Here is a 23,513-nt window from a genome sequence, read left to right as displayed (position 1 = left end):
CTGTCTGAGCAGGAAATTTGGTTCAGTGTGGGTACAAATAAGGAAGAGATGAGCAAGAATGGAGATGAAAGCATAGCAGGATTTTACAGATATTTATAGCTTCACTTTGGAAAACTAGAAGAAATAACTGAATTTCGAGGGAAAGATTAAATAAACAAGGGGTACCATTATGCCATACTACAATTCAGGTTTGGAAAAAGTCTTACTGGTAGGGGAAGGGAAAACAAGACCCAAAAAACAAACTAACAGCCAGACATTTCTCTCCTTTCCAAAAGAAATACAGAAGTTTCTGCCTCAAATAGCAGCTCTGTCTACAGTCACATTATTTACTCTACAACATTTTCCATTTTTACTACAAATCCAAGTCTACCAACTGCCCTACTGCTTTTGCAAGCACTGGTGACAGAGCTACATACAAGTTGCAGACATTTTAAATAGTGCTGTATAGATTCATCTTTAAAGTGTGCTTTATAAAAATTCTGATAATTCGTAAATTAATCCTTAATCTATAATGCTGCTCTGCAAAGTCCTCAACAAACAGCAGACTCCCCAGTCAAATATTTGACCCTACTCCTGATGCTGCTGTTTCAAAACCACACCTAGTATCTGCTGCTATCTTAGCTTTGGTGAATCGTCAGAAAAGTACGCTAGGTACTTCACTATAAAGCATGCTAGGTAGTTCCTTTTCCTTGACCCTTACTGCAAAGGGTGTTCCACTAAACTGGGAATGAACCTGTTCCGGAAGCCTGCTGCAAGACTGATCCTGGACAACTGGAATACGGCAGGGGGTACAATTAACCCTGCATGCCAGAATCATTTCCTTTCTGCCTGCAGAACTTAACACAATTTTCACTAGCTTATTGTTCTGATGACAAATTAAGCATAGAGAAACAGCAACTACTCTGATGGAAGAAAATTAAGCATGTTTTCAAAGCTGGGGGGGTCCCACGCTAAAATGTGAAAGCAGACCACAAACTGTGGACATTTGATCAATTTGCATTCAGAAATTGCAAACTAAAAGTTCAGAGGTAAGAAAAGAACCAGGGGAAAGGTCGGTCAAAATTGTTTTGTCCACTGAGGTCAGACAGCTCTGGTTCATTCTCCAAGGGACTGGTTCTTAGCCTCAGTTCAGCTATGCTTTATAAATTTGTCTTCAGAAGTTATGGACTGGTGAATATTAGGGCTGTGAGAAACTTGGACAGCAGATTGATTCCAAGGAAATTCGGCTTGATTTGGGGGCCAAATCCGCATTGAATCAGGAGACCCTTTAAAAGGTCCAAATCGAATCAGAAGCCTCTGAATCAATTTGGAGATTTGGGCAGTCCTCGCTTGCAACTGCAGGGAGCTGGACTCAGGCTCCATGCTGGTATGTAGGGGCAGGGGGACTCAAGGAGGGGGAGGGGGAACACGGGGGGACCCCTGCCCAGCTGCATCCCCTGCCAGCTCCCCCAGCCCCCCACCGAATGCCCCGGCACTTTAAAAAATAAAAAAGCTGGCTGCAGCAGTGGCGATTGGGGCCTCTAAGGGCTTGTGGCAGAGTCCCGCCCCCACCCCCCAACAGTGCAGGGCACTGTGGGGCAGCAGTGATTGCCCACCCCAACTTCCTGGCACCTGTGCAGCTTGGCAGGGTGAGCAGCGTGGCTCAGCAGGCTGTCACATGCTGTCCCAGAACTGGGGTGGCTCCAGCAGTCACCCGGAGCCTGGCAGTGCTCAGCCTAAATGACCCTAGCTCCTGGATGGTGCAGGGAGCCCTGTGGCGCCCTGCCAAGCCGCACTGTACCCGTGTGATGCAACAGCTGCTGTGCGGGAGCCAGGCAGAGGAGGCTGATTCCTGCTGCCCCCATTGCCCCGCACTCTGCGGGGGGGCTCTGCCACTAGCCCTCAGGGGCCCCAATTGCTGTTGCTGCAGCTGGTGAGTGCAGGACTTTTTTAAAAGTGCTGGGGCCAGGTAAAGCAGCCATGGGGGAAGGCTGGCAAGCGGGTTGGGAGTGGGCCCCTGCTCACCACCAGCATGCCCCCGCCACCGCCACCTGTTCGATTTAGAGGAGATTCGGCCTGATTTGGTGGCCAAATCTCCAAATCCAAATCAGCCGAATCGAATTGCTGTCCCTTCAAATCCAAATCCAAATCGAATACTAGCTGCTTTGCACAGGACTAGTGGATACCTAGTAGATAACTGCATGACAAGGAAAGGACTAGGGTTACTGGTTATTATTTCTCTTTCAAAAATCTCCACTCTTGAGAATCTCTGGCAGCTTCTTCTCTCTGGAAGAATCTCTTCACTGAGAGGCTTACTAGATGCAAGAGCTCCAAACTTCAGCAAGGCTTAGTGTCAAGGAAGATAATGCTAGAGAGGTTTTTGCCATCATGCTTTAGGCTTCAGTCAATTCTAGCCCTACCAACTCAATGTCAGACTTAGCTGGATGAGCAATGCCTTAGAGAATTTCTACATCAGCTTTTCCAGATCCTTAGCACTGGCTGCTTAGAAAGAAAATTTTAAAAATCAAGTCCAACAAAGGAAGGCTGAAGCAGTTCCTCCATTCTCTTTCAGTCTGAGAGAGAGCAAACTGCAGTGAAGATTATGCCCTTCATCACAAGCACTGTGATATCCAGGGACCTGGGTTTTCCGTTTGCTGTGTGGCAGGGCGCCTTTGTGCCTGCCACTTTAAGGGCCTGAGCAGGCTCTGAGGCAGCCTGCAGGTGACTGCAGAGCCAATCAAGCAGTCGCATGACAGCCAGCAGGCCCCTTGATTGGAGCTGGGCTGCAGAGCCTCAGCATAAAAGCAGGCCCTGAGAGGCACAGCTGGCAGTTGCTGCAAGGATGCTGCTTGGTTAACAGTGGCCAGGCGGAGCTCCTCTGCTACCAGCTACTTCTAGAGATTCAGGGTTGGGACTACAGGGAAGGAGGAGGTTCCTAGGGTCTCTGCGGGGTCCCAAGCCCCAGAGAGAAGGCTTTGGGTCTAAGGGGAGCAAGACCCACCCTAGGAAGGGGCTTATAGCTTGTGGGCCTACAGAGGGGCTAGGCAAGCCCCTGATTAGAACTGGCATGGGTGAGGCTAGGGGCTCACGTAAGCCCAGTTGAGTGAAGGGCTGCCTCACGTAGGACTTCTGGGGCTTTAGACAAGCCCTGTGAGGGACAGGTTTATGGTGGTCCCCAGAGAGGGACTCCTGTGGAATAAGAGGGCCAGCTGTTGTGGCACTGAGGCCAGGGAATCCCAACCAGTCCAGGCTGGGACCTGGGCCTGAGTATCCAAAAGGCAAGCATGCCCACTGTGAGGGGGCAGGCCAGGGCTGCAGAAAGCTATCTGGCACCCAGGCTGGCCTGGAGGTAGGGCCAGAACCCAGAGAAGCTGAAGGTCCCTTGGATGGGGGAGACATCGTGGCCAAAGGGAAGACGGGCTCAGCTGGACAGCAGGCAGTGATGGAGGCTAAAGCACAGCCTCTGGATGGGAGGCATCTGGAGAGTTGGGGCCAGATGAGAAGAAGCCAGCAGATGGAGGTTGCAATAGAGGGTCCAGGACAGAGAGCAGCCCAGGTACAACATATAGGAGCCCAGTGAAACTAAGACTAGGGCAGGTAGGTCTGGAGAATGACCTAAAACTATACCCTGCTAGGGTTGGATGGTGTGGTGGGGCTGCTTGTGGCAGGGCAGCTTCCAGGAAGTGCCACACCTGTGCCTCTCTAGTGAAGGACAAGTATGGGCACCAGAAAGTCTCAGCCCCCATTGCCTTGTGGGTACCCCATGGAGGGGAAAAGCTAAGGGAGCACATCCTGACAGAAAAGCACCAGGCTTGGGCAAGACCCTGGAGGTCCAAGGCCTGAACAAATGAGGTCTAGCGAGAGGCCTGGAGGAGAGTGAGGTTCAGGTATGCTGACAGACACCTGAGTGGACCATAGGCCAAGAGTGGGGTCCAAGTACATTATGGACACCTGAGGCCTGCAGGGTATAATGCTCTGTAGCCCCAGTGAGAGGTGGACAGCAAAGGGCTAGAAGCCTGATGAGAATTATAGAGCCCAGTGAGGGGGGGATCAATGGAGGTCCCAGTGAAGGGGTTTGGGACCAAGGTAAGTCTCTGGACACCTGAGGCCAAGTTTGGACCTGAAGCAGAGTGCAGCCCAGCATTTGGGCCAGGGAAATAATAGTAGATTGCTTGGCCACACTAGGCCACTGGCCCAAACTATGGGGCCTGGGGAGTTAGGGGTACTTTGGATGCCATCTGTAAGGCATGGGACATGGTAAAGGGGAGGCTGGAGTTGTGTAGTACAGCCTTGGCATCAGGGCACAAAATGGGCAGCCCCCCCCCGCCTAGAAACAACTTCAGATGAGGCAGGTGGGCAGACTGCCCTAGACAGGTCTGTGATTGGCTCAAGGGATGCCCCCCCCACCCCGTCACAGTGTGGAGAAACACTGAAAACCACAGACTTTCTGCTTTAAAGAGAAAAATGTGGGAAATGGCAGGTTTCCCACTGCAGGCTGGTAGAGTTCCAGCCTGCAAGCTGCTGCTTGGGCTGGGTAGAATAGGAATAGTGTCATCAGGCCTGCTGTGCCACATGCATGAACACATGCTCACATGCAAGTAGGAGGCAGGCAGCATGAAGAGAAGGTAAGTCTGTGGGAAGGAGGTGGCAGACTGAGGCCACCATGGTGAGAGAGGAAAGAAAGGAGTGGGGCAGGGCTGGGGCTCGGGGTGCTGCCTAGCCAGGACAGTGTGTAGGGCCCAGGGCCAAGGCATGAATACATAATGGGGGGCCTGGCTAGGGAGCGGGATGAGGACACCGGCAGCTTGTTTGGGGTGGAGGGTGGGGTTCCCCACTGCTGCACGCACTCCTAGGGAAGGGGGCATATGCCCCCCCCAGATTTATGCATGGGGCAGGGGAGTATACAGGCTACCCACTTTGGCTCGGGGCTCCCCACCCTGCTGCCCTCCCTCCAGGGCCTCTATGGCCCAGAATGCAGGACCCAGTGCAGGAGGGGAGAGCAGGGCAGGCAGGCCTGGTGGCACCGCTGAGAGCCCCATGCTGGCTGCATGTTCACAACTCTAAGCCACTGGTGGAAGGGGCCACCTCGCCATGGTGGCACAGCTCCCAGCAGCACCAAGCCTGCCCACCCTGCTCTGCCCTCCTGCACTGGGTCCTGCCTGCTGGCTTGGGCCCTTGGTGGCTCCCCTGCCATCCGGCCCTGGCATGCCAACATCTTACAAGACAAGTTTGTGGGTGTTTTTGGCATTCTGCCCAAAAACAATGCTGGCCCCTGGTCTAGGGTAAGCACTATGTCTATCACTAAGATACAAGCTGGTCAAGAGATGCAGAGAACACACTATTCCTTTTTAACTGCAGCTGGTAAAGGCCTCTCCACACATTAGGATCGCCCCAATATTTTTATTCTGCATCTCAACTCCAACAGAGGTTTCTGCAGCTAAGTAACATGAAATGAGGCCTCTTAAATTAAGTTCATGCTGTTATGAGAGATCCATTGTCATCCATACCCTCTAATAAAAGGTATCATTTTCCTGAAGTTACTGCAGTAAATATATTTTCTACCTTATAAGCAGTAGTCCTTGATTTTCAGAATCAACTTAGTTATAGATGCTTAATTTCAAAGCTTACTACATCCTTAAGACTTTTCAACCGGGTGAACCAGATGAATGTAGCTCCCTCCCCCCATCCCGGCGAAAATAAGAAGAAGTTAGGACAGGGGATAAACAGAATAACAATAAAGCTCCCTTTTATCTCTTCTTTGTAAGCACAAAAGCCTAAATATTTTAGCCACCGCTGAGCCTTCCTACTGATTTTTATGCCATGGAAAGGACTTTACCTAGCACTAAAATACAGGTCACTTGATTTCTTTTCACCTCCACAAGTTGAATTCAGCTTGTATTGAATTCAAGGGCATTACAGGCAGTTTTCAGAGGGAAATTAAACCAAATAATACTGTCAGTGTAAGAACAGCAAAATGCAAACAACAAATGATGTCAATTTAAAAACAAGAGCCAAAAGATGTACAACTTTAAAAACCACTAAGAATGTTATTTATTATCACTCTTAAGTAATTTCAGAATAACTTTTGGTTGCTTTCACCATGCAACTCAGAGATCTATGAAACCAAAACTAAGTAAAGAAACAAAACGTTTCTTCTTTAGCAGTATTTACTGCAACTGCAATATGCCTTATTAAAAATAAAAGCAGGTGTAATTTCAGACGCGGGGTTTAACCGAACACCACCTCACAAAAGTGGCTGTTCTTTTAGGCCCTACAGAAGATTTCATCCTTTCAAGGGTGCCCAGTCCAGCCCATGAAATAGGGGCCAGAATCAGAGACTACATGCCAGATCCTCAGCTCAAGTAAACTCATCAAAGCTTCCCTGAAGTCAGTGGCAACCAAGGATTTGTCTTCTGAATCCTATCCTTGGCTCCATCATCCACTGGCTCTGAGTTTAGACATCACAATATCTCTGGTGCTGTTGTTTTTCTTTATGAGCCATTCCCACCTTTATAAAAGCATTTAGTCCAAAATAGTGTTATTCCCGGGCTCCTGTCTCTCTGCTGTTCCAGAGAGGGGAACTTTCATTCACCTCCCTCTTGTGCCCACCACTATGAGTTTGAGATCCAGCTTCATTAAGAGGCTAGGAAGAGGTGCTAAGAGTGACAGTTTTTATTTTGGGAGCTGAACAGCTGTCTCTTTACGAAGTCCAAGAGCCTCTTCACTAATGAAACCAGAGCAAAGTCAGCAGTAAAAATAGCTTCTCACTGTTCCCAGCCACCTGGGCCAAATTTGGGGAGAAACAAGGTTCAGGCTCTCGCATCCCACTTCCTGATTTCAGGAAACTTGTAAGTCAAAAAACCATTTTGTGGTGGAGCAAAACATCTCCCCTCAGTAGGAAACCAACTGATGTGAGGTTGGTTTTTGACTGCACAGCTCAACTCGGACAGAAACCATGCCTCACAACTGCATGCTGCATTTCAAAGCCACGCAGAGGTGATTTCAGTCATAATCAAGAAGAGAAATCAGAATTTAACTCCCATTCAAGTACTTACACAGTCTTATGAAAATATTACACTGGCGCTGGGTAAGCAATACTGAGAGACATATATGGTAACTTAAAAAGAGGGAAAGGATGAAAAGCTACTTACACTGAATACTACGCAACAAAAGACTGCCATCGTTTATCTGGCAAGCGCAAACCAAGAAAACCAATAAAGTCACTCAGCCACAAGTTTCTGGGATACACAAGGGTATCCACTGTTAAACCATCATACTCTTAAATCCTACCTACGTGCTATTATTTTATTAAGGAAGTTTAACTCATAGCAGCATTTCACAATTAAAACAGAACACATGCTGTACAACACTGCCAACTGAAAAGGCAGATATCTGTCATCTTTTCAGCAGTGACTGGTGAGATGCATGATCAGAGAATTTCACAACACACCAGTGGCAATTTCAAGCTTTATAATAAACACAGGAAAATTCATGGATCACCTGCACTGCTTATGATCTGCATAACTACCATGTGACATACAAGTAATACACTACTTATTTTATCACCCATAAGTAAATTTAAGTGTGCAGTTCTTCTGCTCATAACTCACATTTCTGCAGAAAAGATGCAAGACTATGATCTGCTGAGAAAAAGAAACACGACAATTATGAAACTTTACGTATAACTGAATTTTCCAGTAGATGGAGAAAGAAAGAATAAAACAGTCTTATCTGAAACCTCTTCTGCTACTCAAAAGCTGTGGATAACAAATCTAGCTGAGGAAAGAGATACTTCATGGGGTCCTTCAACACCATAGCTAAGTACAAAAAAAAGGAACTAAAAACCACTGCAGAAGACCTCTTTGCTAGAGAAGGGATTTGGGGCTCTTCAGATGCATTCTGAATTAAAAAGTAGAAATAAAATCCATGCCCTGGAAACTATGCAGTGCTTTTCTATCGAAAGATACTGACACACAGGACAAATCTGCAAAGGCCTGTGCACATTCCTACTCAAACAGCAAGCCAATAATTCTTCCAGTCAATTCACTGTGCTAAAAGTCAAACACAATTTGACATAGCAAAGGTACCATAAAAGAAGAAGCAAGTTTTCTTGCAGCAATTTTAAGCATAGTTTTAACTACAAAAAGTAAAGAACCCCAGATACCCTCATGTTTAGATGCTGCCCCACAAATTTGTTCCTGCTCTTTGAAAGATCTGCACCAACAAATTTAAAAAGAAAGACAACAATAGTAAAATTAATATCTACTCTTTCTGCAATTTCCTCTTCCTCCCTTCTATTTCTATAGTTGCTTACCACAAATTGTGGTAACCAGCTCATACTTCAATCTCATTAGATAAATATGATCAGAGCAAGTGAGTCTCATGATGGGTGAACAAAGGTATTCCAGGGAGTGGGGGAAAAAAATCATTTTTTACAGAATGAGAACAAACAGCCCAGCATGGTATTTGGGAAACTATTCCACTAGTTGTGTCATAAAAAATGTTTCTCAACTGGCATAAGGGCAAAGCTGTTAACCAGAATACCCTGGAGAAACTTCTTTTTAGCAAAATTTGAATGACTTCCTAAATTAACCTCAAAAGAGCTTTTTTTCCCCCCATACCCACCCCTCTTTCTGTAGATTCCTTCAGTGGTACTCCATAGTACTCCATTTTCTTGTGGCATGTTCTCCATAGAACTGATTGATGACAAATAAGACAGAATCTTGAAGATAAGGAAGGGAAAAATACCTGGAATAACAGCAAATGAACTGTCAGAAAGTTGCCAAATTGTGCCTCTGTATACATGCTCCCATGTTGATTACAAGGGGGATATATTAGTTACCACTGAAAATAAATGAATGAAGTTTCTTAAAAAGAAAAAAGTACTCAATTATCCATAATCCATTTCTCATGCACTGGTTGCAAAAGGATACTTAACCAAAAATACAGATTTGAAAATGATTTAATTTTGTTAATCAAAAACAAACAAAATAGAGATAATTAAACAGTGTTTACAAATTTGAATTAAAATATATCAATAAATAATATACAGGGTCTTCATAAAGTCTTTGTGCACTTTTAAACTTTAATAACTTAGGTTGTAGGTATGACAGAAACAATCTGTAAATGGCATTTAAAAGCAAATTTATTAAAGTTTTAGGACAACTAGAGTACACAGTGCTAGATTTCATACGTAATAACAAATTTATTCTTAAATAAGATGGAGCTCTGTGCCACTACGCTCTGAATGTACGACAGCTCCTAAATGATGTTTTCCCAGAGAAGTGGATAGGCAGCACTGAACCAATTTCTTGGCCACCTTGTTCACCTGACCTGTTGCCATTGGACTTCTTTTTATGGGGACATATTAAAAGCGTGGTTTACTTGTCAAAACCACATCCTTTGGTGGAACTTAGGGCTAGGGTCACCAGTACAATTAGTGCAGTAACTCACTGGTGGTTATGTTGAAGTCTAACATTGTGTACTCTAGTTGTCCTAAACCCTTAATAAATTTGCTTTTAAATGCTGTTTACAGATTGTTTCTATCATACCTACCACCTAAGTTATTACAGTTTAAAAATGCACAAGGACTTTATGAAGACCCTGTATCTAGTGTACCTTTTTTGTACTTAGCCACGGTGTTGGAATCTAATCAATTTATAAAAGTGTCAAATCTGTTCAACTTCTTCAATAGTTTGCTCTAAACATGTAACTATGCCTTCTTCATACTGGTCTCTATCAAGCTGCAATCAAGTCTGCAGGGCTATATATGGGATACCACAAACAAAAGACAGTCTAGAGTTAAAATTTAATGCATTCCTTTAAATAGATAATTTCTGTAAAAGTGTCTCCACAATTCTCACCTCCATCCAGGTCCTCTTATCCTACTTCAGTATACTTACTAGTTAAGTCTGTCCTAACCCAGTGGAAGAAAACAGAATACTTGCAATGAAATGAGACTTCTAGTAGGAGAAGATTGAAGAGGAAGAGCAAGTCTTAGCTTCAAGGGAACTTTTGACAAGAGTCCAGTGTATGCTGGATAAATCCCTTACCATGAGACATGGCGGATTCAAAAGTAGAACTTCATAGAGTTCATGCACTCTAGACTGCAAAATCCAGTCTTAGTCTAACAGGTCAATGTAGTGTAGTGGCTTAATCACAGAAATAGAAAACAGGGCATCTTAAAGATCTACATATTAGTGTATTCATATTACAATAATATCATCAGTTTCGTTTCTGAGCTTTGGCAAATCATTTATCCTCCCTTTTTTCCTTCTGCAACATCATCAACTTCCCCTCAAGGCATGATAAGTAGATTCACGTCAAGATTTCCAGAAGCAATTAGAGATTCTTGGATGCTCATCTTGAAGCTTTCCAAACCTCTTATTTTCAGAAATCGATATATATGTACAGTACCAACAATAAACAGCCTTTTTTAAATCTGTTGTCCAGTGTGTATAAAGAACTTGGAAGATAAAAAAATAGTTATGATAATTATTTGTGGAGAAACACATGATTTTTTTTAGAAACTAGGAGGTGCGCCAATACATTGGTCCAATACTGGACTGGCATCAATATAAAGAAAATTGATTGTATCGGAAATCAGCCTAATGTGGCTGATAATTTGGCTGATAAATGCCCATGCATGCGCTCAGCCACGGCACAGCATGCAGGCAGTAAGGAGCACAGCTCAACAGCTTCCAGAGCTGCATGCAGCTGGTAAGTCTGTTGTGGTGGAAAGGGAGGGCAGGGAAGGGGCATGGGGGGGCAGATCAACATCCCCCACAGTGAGGGAGTGGGGCAGGTGCTGCTCAGCCAGGGCACAAGATGGAGCTGTGGCTCATCAGGGTGGCTCCCACTGCTGTGTGCACCCCAGGAGGGCACGGTGGAAGCATGCCCCCAGATGTGCTGGGGTGGGTGGGGGTGCTGCAGCTGCAGGCTGGGGCCTGGTGGCACTGGGCTCTTTCCGGCAAGCGCTGGGCCAGGCTGTGCTCAGGGCAGGAGGCAGCAGTACTGGGAGGGGGCCGGGGGGGGGGGAGAAGGGTGCTGCAGCCACCCCTCCCAGCACCACCGCAGCCTACCCTAAGTATAGCCCCGGCCCAACCCCTCCTCCCCCCAAGCACTGAGAAGAGCTTGGCGCAGCCCCCGCCCACAGCTGCAGCCCACCCTGTCCCCGCCCCCAGATCAGGGGGCACACCCCCCGTGCCCTTCTGGGATGCACGGGGGGGTGGGGAGGGGTGCAGCTGTGGGAGCTCATCCCCTCACAGCCCCAGATAAAACGTGGTTATTCCACACCCCACCCCACCCAGGCAGTGCCTACCCCACTCCCTCCCTCACCACAGGGCGCATTGATCTGCACCCTCCATACCCTCCCCCCTCTCCTTCCACCACAACAGATTTACCAGCCGCATGCAGTTGTATCGGAAATGGGATTCGGCCAACATGTCCCCTTAAAAATTGGCTATTGTTATCAGCCCCCCAAATCTCTATTGGTGCACCCCTACTATAAACACTATATACATATATAATATTGCAGAGGTCAGCAACCTCTGGCCCATGGAGCTTTTTGATCCAGTCCACAGACATGGGGCTCCATCAGCAGTCATTTTCCGCATGCCATTGCTGCTTTTGCCATGTCAATGCAGGGAAAAGTGCCTGCTGTTCCTGCTTTTTCTTGCACCTTGCACTGCTTTTCCACAGAAGGTTCAGAGGAAAGTGGCAGTGGCAGGTGCTTTCCTCATGCAAGTGGAGGAGGTGGGGACGAGGAAGTAGCAGTGATGGCTGGGTCCTAAAGTCCACCTGCTCCCTGCCTGTCCACCTGCAGCCTTTAAAGGTTGCTGAGCCCTGTATTAGTGTGCTTGTGTGCTCTCTCTCCCCCTCTAAGTGCCAAAAGAAAAAAAATCTCTTTCAACATCTCTATGTACCTGGAATATTTGTTCTGACTTACAAAATCCAATCTTGTTCTCTTCATACATCAGGCTTAACTAGTCCCTTATGTGTTGAGAGTCAAAAAAGTTAAATTTCCATACAGACCATTCAAATCTGTACTGCAACACAAAACTTTCTTCTCATTTAAAAACCAGACGTAAACAACACGTTCGTTTCTTATAAAAAACAGTATCACACTAAAATTTCACATTTACCTCGTTGAGTCTATGAATACACAGCCAAAAGGTGTGTATGCACTTCTCCATTTTATTTTACTTGTATATTTACTTACAAAGTGACACAGGTCACTGTTGCAAGTAAACATTCACTCACTCACTTCAACGACATCCAGAACGAATATCCAGTAACCGTAACTATAAACTTTTTACTACATACCATACCATAGGGCATTCTTGCAAAGAATTTATGAATAAGATCAATGGACTCAGAGAAAATCAGTTTTGGAACTGCCATTTCCAACTTTTGGCCAAGTAATTTACCTTACTTGGATTTAGTGGCTCGATCTGGCAAAGAAACAAACATTTATTTGGATTTTTCCTCTGTCTGAAAAACAGCACTGAAAATCTGACCCAGATAAGAACTGGTCAGGATCTATTCCCAAAAAGGAAGAGCTTTAAAATTTAGGAAAACACTACACTGGAATTTGCACCGACAGTTATTGCTCAACACAAAGCACAGAAAATGTGTTTAGTTAACACTTAAAATGGCCCAGCTCTTCCTTTCAACATGTTCTAATAAACGATGTGCTGTGACCTAATATGATAGCTCAAAGCCTATTTTATTCTTTATAGCAGCATGCCATTTATCCCAGGTTTTTTAATTCAGCATTTCAGCCATGATTTATTATATAAATATCAATGCAATGCACTACTTTCAAATGTGCATATGTACAATTTCCTCCTTAAGGCATGCTAAACTTAACTTGCTTTGGAATTTTGTCACCATCTTTTTTTTGCCATACTGATCTCTAAATATGTTGAAAAACAAGCAATTCTACATAGAAAATGAACACCTAATTAAAAAGTGTACAAGAAACAGTACTAATCGTATAATGGCACATACAAATACAATCACAGTTTTGTGCTACAAGAGTTTCTCAGTAATTAGATATTATTCTGAAATGTAGATACTACAGATGTTACATTGCAACATGAATTTTGGTATATAATACATGAAGTCTTTCAAAATATCTGAAGAAAAACTACTGCTTAAGGGTTGGGCTCCTACTGCTAAAACTGTGATTCCTTCAATATTTTAGGTCCTTATTAGAATAGAAACAAAGCTTCTTCCATATTTTCTGTAACAAAACATTATTTTGGCAGAGAAATAAAAACATTGACAAACTTTATCCTCAGCACAGTGTCTCCAAATCACTATTTTCCTTATTCCAAAGTTCCCTTTCCCATAATCATTCCTCTTGAAGAAAACACAACTAAAAGCACTCTTAAATCACAGCATCTTGGAGACTAGGTATGTGCATTTTAAAAAGTGATTACATTGTTATTATTACCTATTTTCCAACCTTGCAACAGCAGCCTATACTATGGTTTAGGATTTTTCCTTGAAATCCATTTAATAGGAGGGAGGGAAAGAAATAAAAATATTGAGTTTACATAGAACGCAGCTTCACTGTGAATGTCACCTGTGCTTTGCTAGCGGTGATGACCTTGCATTTCCAAAAGTGCTTTGTCAAATTCATTCTGTTACTGCTCTTATCTCCTAGCTTTCATATCTTCACACAAGCAATTAAAGGATTTTTGTACCTTTTTGAAGACTCTGTTATAGATACCATATTTTTAGAGACATGGTTATAAATACAGGTTTCATGACTATAGAACATGACAGCAGAATTAACAAAAAATAACAGGCCACAAGTAATTCACCCCTGAAAGCCACAAGTCAGCAGACTTTTAATGTAATGAAAAAAGAAAAAAAAAATCATGTTTTATTTGCCCACTGCTAGAAAACAAAATACAAAAAAAAAAAAAATCCAGCTACAGGCAGAATTCATGTCCTATAGAATTCAGTCTCCCCATCCAATGACTAGGGAAAGCACAATAAGAATGCCCACCTGTAATTTTTAACACACTGTAATCCTATTACAGTCCTGGATATGTTAAGATATTAAGCTAACACACATTTTACATTCTTTGAGTTGCATACATTTCTGAAAGATGCTCCTCTGATGTTGTGCTTCAGCGTACCTAAAGCGCACATACAACTGTGTAAAAATCTTGTCTCTAGATATTTGTTGCCAGAGCAAATTAGAATTCACTGCATCAGGTTCTCAAAAAATAAGAAGAGTTTGTTGCTGGACCTGGACATATAGGATTGTCTTTAATTGATGGACATTGCAAAGGCTTTCTGGACAACAGCATAAAAACCTTGTCTGGTTTAGCAACCAGGCAGGACTGACCAAGCACCCATATAGCGTGGACAAGAAATAATTTCCATTGATACACCTTTTTTTATCCTCAAATAATCCTGTAAATTTGAACATATTGTTTGTAAGTTTGCTACCAATGACTAACCCAGTTGGGTAGTGAGTGTTTCCTACCCCCCTTCCCAGCCTCCACCATATAGAAAGCCTTTCATTTGAAAGAACTGGAGCAACACTCCAGATCCAGCAGCACAAAAAAAGAGCATGTTATTTGAAGGGCAGGTTCTACTGTAAGCCTGCCAACCTAACAATTACCCTTTAATTTTCTGCTTTCTGTTGTTGTTCTTGTTATTAGCAGCAGTATTATTAGTAGGGTCTATTTTTTCTTTTCATAGTACACAGTCCTTTTTTTGCTCTATTTCCATATGATTAGGTATCTGCACTCCAACTATTCCTTTCCTTATTTTTCAAGGATCTCATAGATTTAGCTCTTCACACCCACATTCAGGACCCTTGGAACCTACAGAATTTGGGACTCTACAACAGCAAGTGATATCACACAAGGGGCTTCTTAAAAGCAAGCAATAAAAGTCACCCTGTAATTTCTTTTGTTATATGCCATCTCTTATCAATATGCCATTTATTTAGATTGTAAATTCCTTGTGACAAACATAAGAGCCTCTAATCCAACTGTAAAATATCAGACTGACTTCTGGTGACATTTGCGTGCTCCTACATGACTGTAGCCAGACGGGGTCTTTTTGGCACTTGCACAGTATAACCTATATAATAGTAGTGACTATTTATATTATATTTCTGTTACTGCTAAGTCAAAGTGTTTGAACAAGAGGTAAATTTAAGCCAGTACTGCCTTTAAAAAACTACTAAAACTGGGCTTTCAAATTTACCTTTTCTGGGATTTGCAGCTGCCATTGGCAACAATTTATTGCTTTCCCAACTTGTGAAGTTAGCAGCAAATCTGCCAGAATAATGCATAGATACTACTATAAATTATTAATTGTTCATAAAGTTGTAAACTAACTCCTCTTCAACCAACTAATTTCACACTGAAACCACTACTTGCTATAATTCACTCTTTCTGGCGTGAAGTGCACAGACCAGGATGCAAGAATGAAGACTTCCTTGGGAAAGCTATATTTTTGGTGAATTATTCAGCAACAACAAAATATAATATGAATTCTGAAAGAAAAACTAGCATGAAGATAGCCCTGGATTAATGCAAAAATCCTAGCTCCTGAAACCAGGGTTTTTAATCATAAACACCATCTATCTTATGGTCATAATCTCACAGTGCTGATCACAGAAGTCAAAACCAATAACACTTGGCACAATTAGAAGCTTGGAGTAGAGCCATGGCTAGAACAAAAGATGGAACAAAAGATTTGCCAACAATTAAAACAGATCTATAAAATGCCTCTCTCTGTTCCGTCTTTCCAATTTCATCAGTTTTAAGTTTTCTTTTTAAAAACAACTTCATGAGAGCGACTGTTTCACTGTGCTCTGATACCCAGTCTAAATTAAGAATGTAACTTTCATGAAATGGGATTTCATAGACTTTAGGGCTGGAAAGGACCTCAGAAGATCATCGAGTCCAGCCCCCCCGCCCACAGGGCAGGAAGTCAGCTGGGGTCATAGGATCCCAGCAAGATAAGCATCCAATTTGCTCTTGAAAGTGTTCAACGTAGGTGCTTGAACCACCTCCGATGGCAGGCTGGTTCCAGACCTTGGGGACTCGGACAGTAAAGAAATTCTTCCTTATGTCCAGCCTGAAACGGTCTCGTAGAAGTTTATGACCGTTTGACCTCGTCATCCCTTGGGGCACTCTGGTGAACAAATGTTCCCCCAGATCTGGGTGGTCACCCCTGATAAACTTATAGGTGGCCATCAGGTCGCCCCTGAGCCTGTGCTTTTCCAGGCTAAAGAGCCCCATGGCTCTCAGCCTGTTGTCATAAGGTCTGTTTTCCTGACCTCTGATCATGTGCATGGCTCTTCTCTGGACTCTCTCAAGCTTCTCCACATCCTTTTTGAATTGTGAAGCCCAAAACTGGACGCAGTACTCCAGCTGTAGCCTCACCAAGGCAGAGTACAAGGGGAGAATGACGTCCCGGGATTTGCTTGAGAAGCACCTATGGATGCAAGCCAGCATTTTGGTCGCTTTACTAGCCGCAGCATACATAAGACAGGCAACAGATAGTTTGGTATGGAGCAGACAGCTACTTGAAGACAGCACCACCACTGCAGGCTTCTGGAACACACTGTACTGAGAATAAATATATTGGTCATCAGCAGTACAAACAATACAAGAGAACTGAGATGGAGAAAAGACCTAAAGTTCAACTTTTGATTAAAAAACTAATTCAGCAGGTAACAGAAAGCCTTTACTGACAGACACATTCAGAGTCTCTTGTGTGTGGAGATCCACAAGGAGTCTCCAAGTTGGTTATAGCCCTCTCAGTCCCCACCTGTCCTGACCTCAGCACAATTAGTTCAGCTTCTGGGCTGCTGTAACATTACAACAGTTGGTACAGCTGAATCAGAGGAAGTCTCAGCTGAAACATTGCAGGCAGCTTCCTGCCCTTTCACACAGGAAGCACATAGAGGCCAGAACTGGGGCAGAACATCTGGCCCACAGATCAGCAAGAAAAACCTAAGAATTGTGTTGCATTAAGTTGCTGAAGATGTCAGAGCTGAAGGATTCTTAATGCAAGTCCATTCCAACAAAGTATCCATGACATTGAAAAAAAATGATGCAAGAAGAAAAGACCATAATAAAAATTACTAAAAATGATACAGTGGTATTAATACACAGGCCTTTTGGCGCCAAAATAAGAAAACACTATTCATCTTTCAAGAGTTTCAGACTAGATGCAAGTTACTGCAAAACTCTTTTCATCTCACTCACAAATCTTAAGAGAACCCAATATTTTAAAACAAAATAAAATCTCTTTACTGGGTCCTACCGCCATTCTGTCCAAGGCTTCTCTCCCATGAAACCCAATCCAACAATAAATAGAAAACACCTTTGCCATTGCATAATTACCAATATCAAAACAAGTCTCTGATCATCCTACAACTTCCACTTTCAAGAGCATGCAAAAGGTTAAAATATTTTAACCTCGCAGTATAATCACCATTCATCATTTTATATTTTGCATACAGACTTATTCCTCTAGAGCACTGAGTGCATTTTGTCTTTGACTTTTCAATACTCTCCCAGGGCAGGTTGAGCCTTGATATTTGTATTGCATAGTGTCAATAACATTGTCATGTCACAAGGGTATTCAAGTTTCCTAAAGGCAGAAACAAAATATTCTGCCAAATGCAGTGCTCTGGTAGATATGCCACTCTTAATTATGCCTTACAAAAAGACTGTTCATTCCTGTAGGTCTTAGCCTCTTCACTAGATCTTCTGATAGCTTCATTTTGTTCCTTTGAATAATGTAAAGGTATAATGACTGGAGCAAATCAAGATCTCCATGAATAGTAGCTACAGAGGAGATGCAGAGATCTTTCCACATTCAAAAGCACTAACAATTTGCAGAAAGTGAACAATGTTTACAATCATGCATCTGCAAGGTCCCCTGAAGCACTATGCAGTTTTCAAAGATTTTCTTTCAAGGCAGCTTAATGGAATTATTGCAAGTTTGCATGCTTTTCAGCTGGTGACTGCAGAGTGACTTAAATTCCACCACTAATAGGAATCTGTCATTCTAAATAGTGTTACAGACCTCCAAGGCCACATGTGGTGGGATGAGCCAAAACAGCACTTGCTCACTGACTATAAAGGCCTTCATATGCCTGCTACTTTACAGTGAAAACAACAACTTTTTGATGATATGACACCTTTCCCATCCAGACCAGGTCAAAACTAGATCTTTCCTGGAAAAAAACAAGCATACACGTGTGTCCGCACACACGTGTATGAAGACGACAGACTACAGAAAAACAGTGCTCCTATTCTGCATGTGACGATTTTGGCCATGGAAGGGAGGTTCTTTTTACAAAGCCATTCAGTTGACTGAAAATTTGTAACATGATTTCTTCTTAGAGGGTCAAGGGCATCCTCTCAGTCATTCCTTTAGTTGAAAACCAGAATTAAGAGTAAATATAGTTGTGTACAATTACTATCTGATGGGACACACTGCATCCACATGTTCACCCTCTATTCAATTTCAGGTTAAACAAAAGCAAATCTCTTAGGTGATAAACTTAGATTTTTATACACAAACACCCATTTATGAGGTCTACTACATACAGACCAAAGATTAACAATTATATCATTCCAGAAACTGCCAGGGAAGAAATATCAACAGGTTCATGGCTTTTACCCACTGACCCAGTGGAAAGTTTTAGCATATGCAGTTAAAAGAAAAAATCTTTTAAGTCAGCTCCATCAAAATTAGAATAGTATCTCTAATAAGCTGAATGACCTATTTCCTGCCTCTAAATTTTTCTAAAATATGTGAATTACAATGCTTTATTGAATACACCACAAATCACCTCTGACGAACCATAAAATACTTTTGGTTTTAAAGAGCCATCACTACTGTGAACCAGCAAAATGGCTTATTACTGTGTTAATACAGCTTCCTAAACACTGCTGTTTACTTACTTGGCTGCATTTCTCAGCAGTTGGCTGTACCTCCTTGACAAATGCACTTGCCTATGCTTTTTATGAAATCTCAAAATCAGATACGCTAAGTGCTTCAGTTATCTTTTGTTTGACTGCACCCAAGATTCACAGAGACCCCAATATCCTAACACCTTTTGATTGTTCTAGTCCTACATCTACCACTAACAGCTGAATTGGTAAATCTAGGATAAATCTAGACAGTGCCTTCATTGTGAAGTGTAAAACATTTGGAAGCTTGTGTGAGGCACTATACAGCAATCAATATAACATCTGTTTGAAGGGACACTGCATTTAAGAAATTAAATATTACTCTAAATAATAAACAAGCTGTTTGCAGACTGGATTGTTCTCTCCTTTTCTGCAAATGGTTTTATGCGAATTGCTTTTTGTTAATAAATCTGTTTATACATATTGATGCTTGTTTTTCATGTGCATTAGGAGGGTGACAATATCAGTATGCAGCATAACGAAAGATGACATTCACTCCTTGAAAGAACAGACACACAGTGGAGCAGCTACAGCTTTCATGGTGCTGAATTCTAATAAGTTAGCTATACAGCAAAGTTAGCTATACAGCATGTTTACGTGCTGTGGTATTTGGCATTTTTAATTTATTTTTTTTCCCTTGTTCCTTTATTTAAAAAAAACTAAATTATTATTTTTTTCATCTGCCATACTTTTAGCCCCTCTGCCCCTCCCCACAAACAACTGCTAACTTCTATTTATGGCTTCTCCATTGGGAGCCCTCCCAGTACCAGAGATCCAAGTCCGTCATTTATCTATATAGTAACACAGACCTTCACAAACAAAACGAGGCAAGGACACTGCTCGGAGGAATTTCAATCTAATCCTTCAGCTGCTTATCGGGTCCAATCAGCACCTCTCAAATGCATCCATTTCACTTCCTTTACCCTCCTCTTGCATCTCAGCCCACACCTATCTTCCCACTGTTTTCCCTTTCAACACAGATTCCTGATAACATGAAGATGTGACTGTGTATTCCACCAATAACTATATGAAGTATCAGAAATTGTATTATAAAAAAAAAGGTGTGCGACTCTTGGGTTTTTCTTTATTTACATAAAGGTAGACAACCAACTTCAGCAGGACACTTACCATTCCCATTAACTCCAATCCTGCATTGTGTACCTGCAATTCCCCATACTTAACATACTCTTTTCACTACCACCACTTCATTAAATTCAAGCCCACTCACATATGCCTGGCTCCAGTACTCCCATCTACAGGTCTCAACAAATTTGTTCAACATAGATTCAAGCACACATCATCAAGAGTATCCAATACTGGATATATTTCCTCCTACGCTTGTCAAATGCAGATTCTGCCCCAACAGTCTCATGCATCTGTGGCATGATCAGCCCTATTTCTGGTACCCAACTTCTTTCTTACATCCTACCTCTCTTTTCTACTGCTTCCTATCTATACCACCTGCTCAGCACTACAGCAGCAACATTAGAAAAGAAGGCATCAGTATTTATATTATCATTAAGTACATAGATGTGTCACCAGATCCAAGGTAGACCAGTGAATATGCATATGTCGGGGGGAGGGCAGCTGGGTGTGTCAGAAGAGTTGTACAAAATGCTAATTTGCTCATAACAAGTTTCAACGGCAGGGGTTGTGAAACACTTGAGGTATAAACATCAAACGCTGGCAGTTAAAGAAGTCACATAGCCTGCCCAACTTTCAGGCTTGTCGTCTTAGCACCCCTTTTAAGTTTCCTTGCATCTTAACTTAGAATGGCCTTTCTTTTGGATACCTTCAGAAACTCATCACTGCCTCTTTATCACTACTGTTCAAACCTGTCTATACATTAGAGAATATCACTTATGCACTATAACTTCTTCCCGTTATCTTTCTTCCAAAGACTGTTGCCAGAGTTTATACTCCTTTAAATAATGTTATGCTTTAAATTGCCATCTTTTTCTCTGTTCAGTTCAAGCTTCCTTTCTACATCTTTTAAAGTTATGCAGCCTTCTTCCTGCTCATCTTACACAACACACTATGATCTCACCTACCCGCCTGCCCACGTTTCAAGCGCTCATTTTATTTCCAGTATCCACTCCCAACTATATCCTTTTTTTACATCAAGTGAAGCCTTGACACACAAACACATGGAACAAACTGTAAGTTACCTTCTTCTACACCAAAATACACTCTTCTTACACAAAAGACCCCCGAAAACCTACTCATTCTGCTGAATTCTACATGTTATTTCTTCCTCTGTACTATTTTTATATACTATTTTCTAATGGTACCTCATTCATCTTCTTTTCAGTAAAAATGTTTTGTTACTATTTTACGACAAACCCTAGTAAAAAAATACAGAGAGAGAGAAAGAGACATATATATATATGCATTTTTGTTTGGTTTGTTTTGACTAGGGTTTGTGGTAATATAGCAACAAAACATTTTCACTAAAAAGAAGATGAATGAGGCATCATTAGATTTGCCACCCTAACTTACAGTATTTTTAAATTAAATTAATTATTTTTTCCTCAGTTGGCAATGTGAAATCTAACACTTGTACTGGCTAAGATCTGGGCCCAGAGGACCCAAAGTTTCTTTAGACATAAAAACAGTGAGGGAAGTAATACTAAATATGGAAGGCATCACACTGTAGCATTTCTTACACATGAAGTTACTTTTTATCCATACTATGAAGTAATTATTTGAAGTCTACTGGGCCACATGGAACCTCAGAGACCCAAAGTAAGCTTTCTAATTCAACACCAAGCATATCTTTGAAAAGCTGTCCAGCATTACAGTGCTCCTAGCTAAACAAATGCAACTATACTTAATACATTAATTCCTAGAACTGACAATATAGTCTTAAGGTACACTCCACAGGAAAGAGAATGACAACTACTTCTTTTTCTTCAATTTGTTCACCATGAGGTTCTACAGCAATATCTTTGGAGAAAACAAAGAAAATGGCTGCATTATAATATCAGTCTTCATCTTAATGACACAGGCAGACTAGAAGAAATGTTGCATGCGGATGCAATAAAACAGAAAAGCGTAGCAAGATCAGATACAAAACAATTAATTTCCACGTCATTAAACCCCAGTTGCACACCAAGCCATAAACACTGTCAAACTGGCAATCAAAGTCACCAGCAGTCCTAGTCCACAAATGATTATATCAGAGATCATGAAAAAAAAAAAGGACTGCTCCTAGACGTTGTAACCCTGTTAAAAAGAAAACCCCTGAATCAAGGCAATCTTGCCTTTTTCAAAAAACAAAAAAAACCTAACAAAACCCCACTCCAAAACACTTTGCAAAACAAGGAAGTGACAGTTTTCAATCAACTCAAAAGATAAAAAAGCTCTAGCCATTACAAAATAAGGCAGCAACCTTGGTAACATACCGTATAAATTAGAAAACAATGCCAACATGAATGAATGAATAAATGAATGAATAAGCTTAAAAATAACAGAAGCTGCTCTCTGGAGCACACAACAAAGCATTTCTCTCTCAGCAAGTGCATTTTACTTTGGTTTATGAATGGAAGTGCATTTAAGTGCAGCCAAGGGTGTCTTTACCGACCAACAGTTTGAAGGGAAACGGTGAACATTAACGCGTGTTTATTTCTGCGGTGGCACAGAGATGTGCCACTGTCACAGCAGCCCAATTTCCACGTGACAGGACGGTACAACAGGCTTGCCAACTGTCTCTGATGCAAAGGAGATTCCCTGCTCCAGACGTCTGTTTTTAAGCCAGTTTTTTGGTCGGTTTGTTTGCACTTTCATTTTTTGTATATAAAGAGCCTTCCCTGTCCCTCACCCCTAAACTTGTGCGCATGTGCTTGGGTGATATTGCTTGGGTTTTGAACCCTCCTAACTCGCACGCCCCAGCTCCCAAAGGGGCGGCGCACTGCAGGAGGAAAAAGGAAGATTGCTATCCTTATTTCCCAGGCTACTGGGCTTTGCCGGCTGCCCCCGCCCCCAGCCTGTTTGCTACAGGTCAAGGTGTTGTTAAGGCATTGGGTGCAGCCAAGGCCGGGGACTTTGCCTGGGGCGCGCCGGAGGATCCTGCCCAGAGGGTCTTGCCCCTCCACTCCGGCGCAGACAGAAGGCGTCTTTGGGGCCAGGGAGGGTATTTGACCCCCTGATCGAAGAGCTACACGCTGCAGGCAGGGAAGGATTTCACTGTCTGGCTCCCCTACTCCAGCAGGCTGGGCTGCCAGGCCTGCGTTGCGTCAGGGCGCGCGGCAGTCTCCGACCCAGCGCGCAGGGGGACGCGTCTGGGCTGGTCGGATCCTGCCCACAAGGGGCTCGCCGCTCCCCGCGCCTCCGGGAGCCCGCGATTCCCTGGGACCACACCAAAAGGGGGAAAGACCGGGGGGGGGGCAGCAGCTGCCCAGGACACACCCCCCACTACGGCCTAGCGCGGCCCCTACCAGCTGCTGCCGGATCCACCGCAACATCCCCCGGCCGCTCGGGCCGGGCGAGTCCCGGCCCGGGGGTCCCCTCACGAGCGCCGCCGCCGCCTCAGTGCAGCTGCCGCCCGCCGCTCGCCCCCATGGC

The 23,513-nt window shown here is 43.2% G+C and overlaps 1 protein-coding gene across 3 annotated transcripts in view; it reads right to left on the bottom strand.

Annotated features, from left to right (window-relative positions):
* Positions 1-23,482, bottom strand: part of ATP11B (ATPase phospholipid transporting 11B (putative)) — a 116,565-nt gene extending 93,083 nt beyond the window's left edge. For all 3 annotated transcript variants that reach the window (XM_019503356.1, XM_019503355.1, XM_019503357.1), the window contains exon 1: positions 23,387-23,482. In XM_019503356.1, coding sequence (XP_019358901.1) covers positions 23,387-23,413 — 27 coding nt within the window. In that variant the 5' untranslated portion in view covers positions 23,414-23,482. The remainder of the gene's footprint in view (positions 1-23,386) is intronic.
* Between the last annotated feature and the right edge of the window lie 31 nt (positions 23,483-23,513).

This window comes from Gavialis gangeticus, unplaced genomic scaffold (assembly GCF_001723915.1).
Source record: "Gavialis gangeticus isolate Ggan-Ray unplaced genomic scaffold, GavGan_comp1, whole genome shotgun sequence".
In the NCBI taxonomy this organism is placed as follows: domain Eukaryota; kingdom Metazoa; phylum Chordata; order Crocodylia; family Gavialidae; genus Gavialis; species Gavialis gangeticus.
Note: the sequence above shows the minus strand (reverse complement) of the source record. Positions and strands in the feature narration are given on the sequence as shown.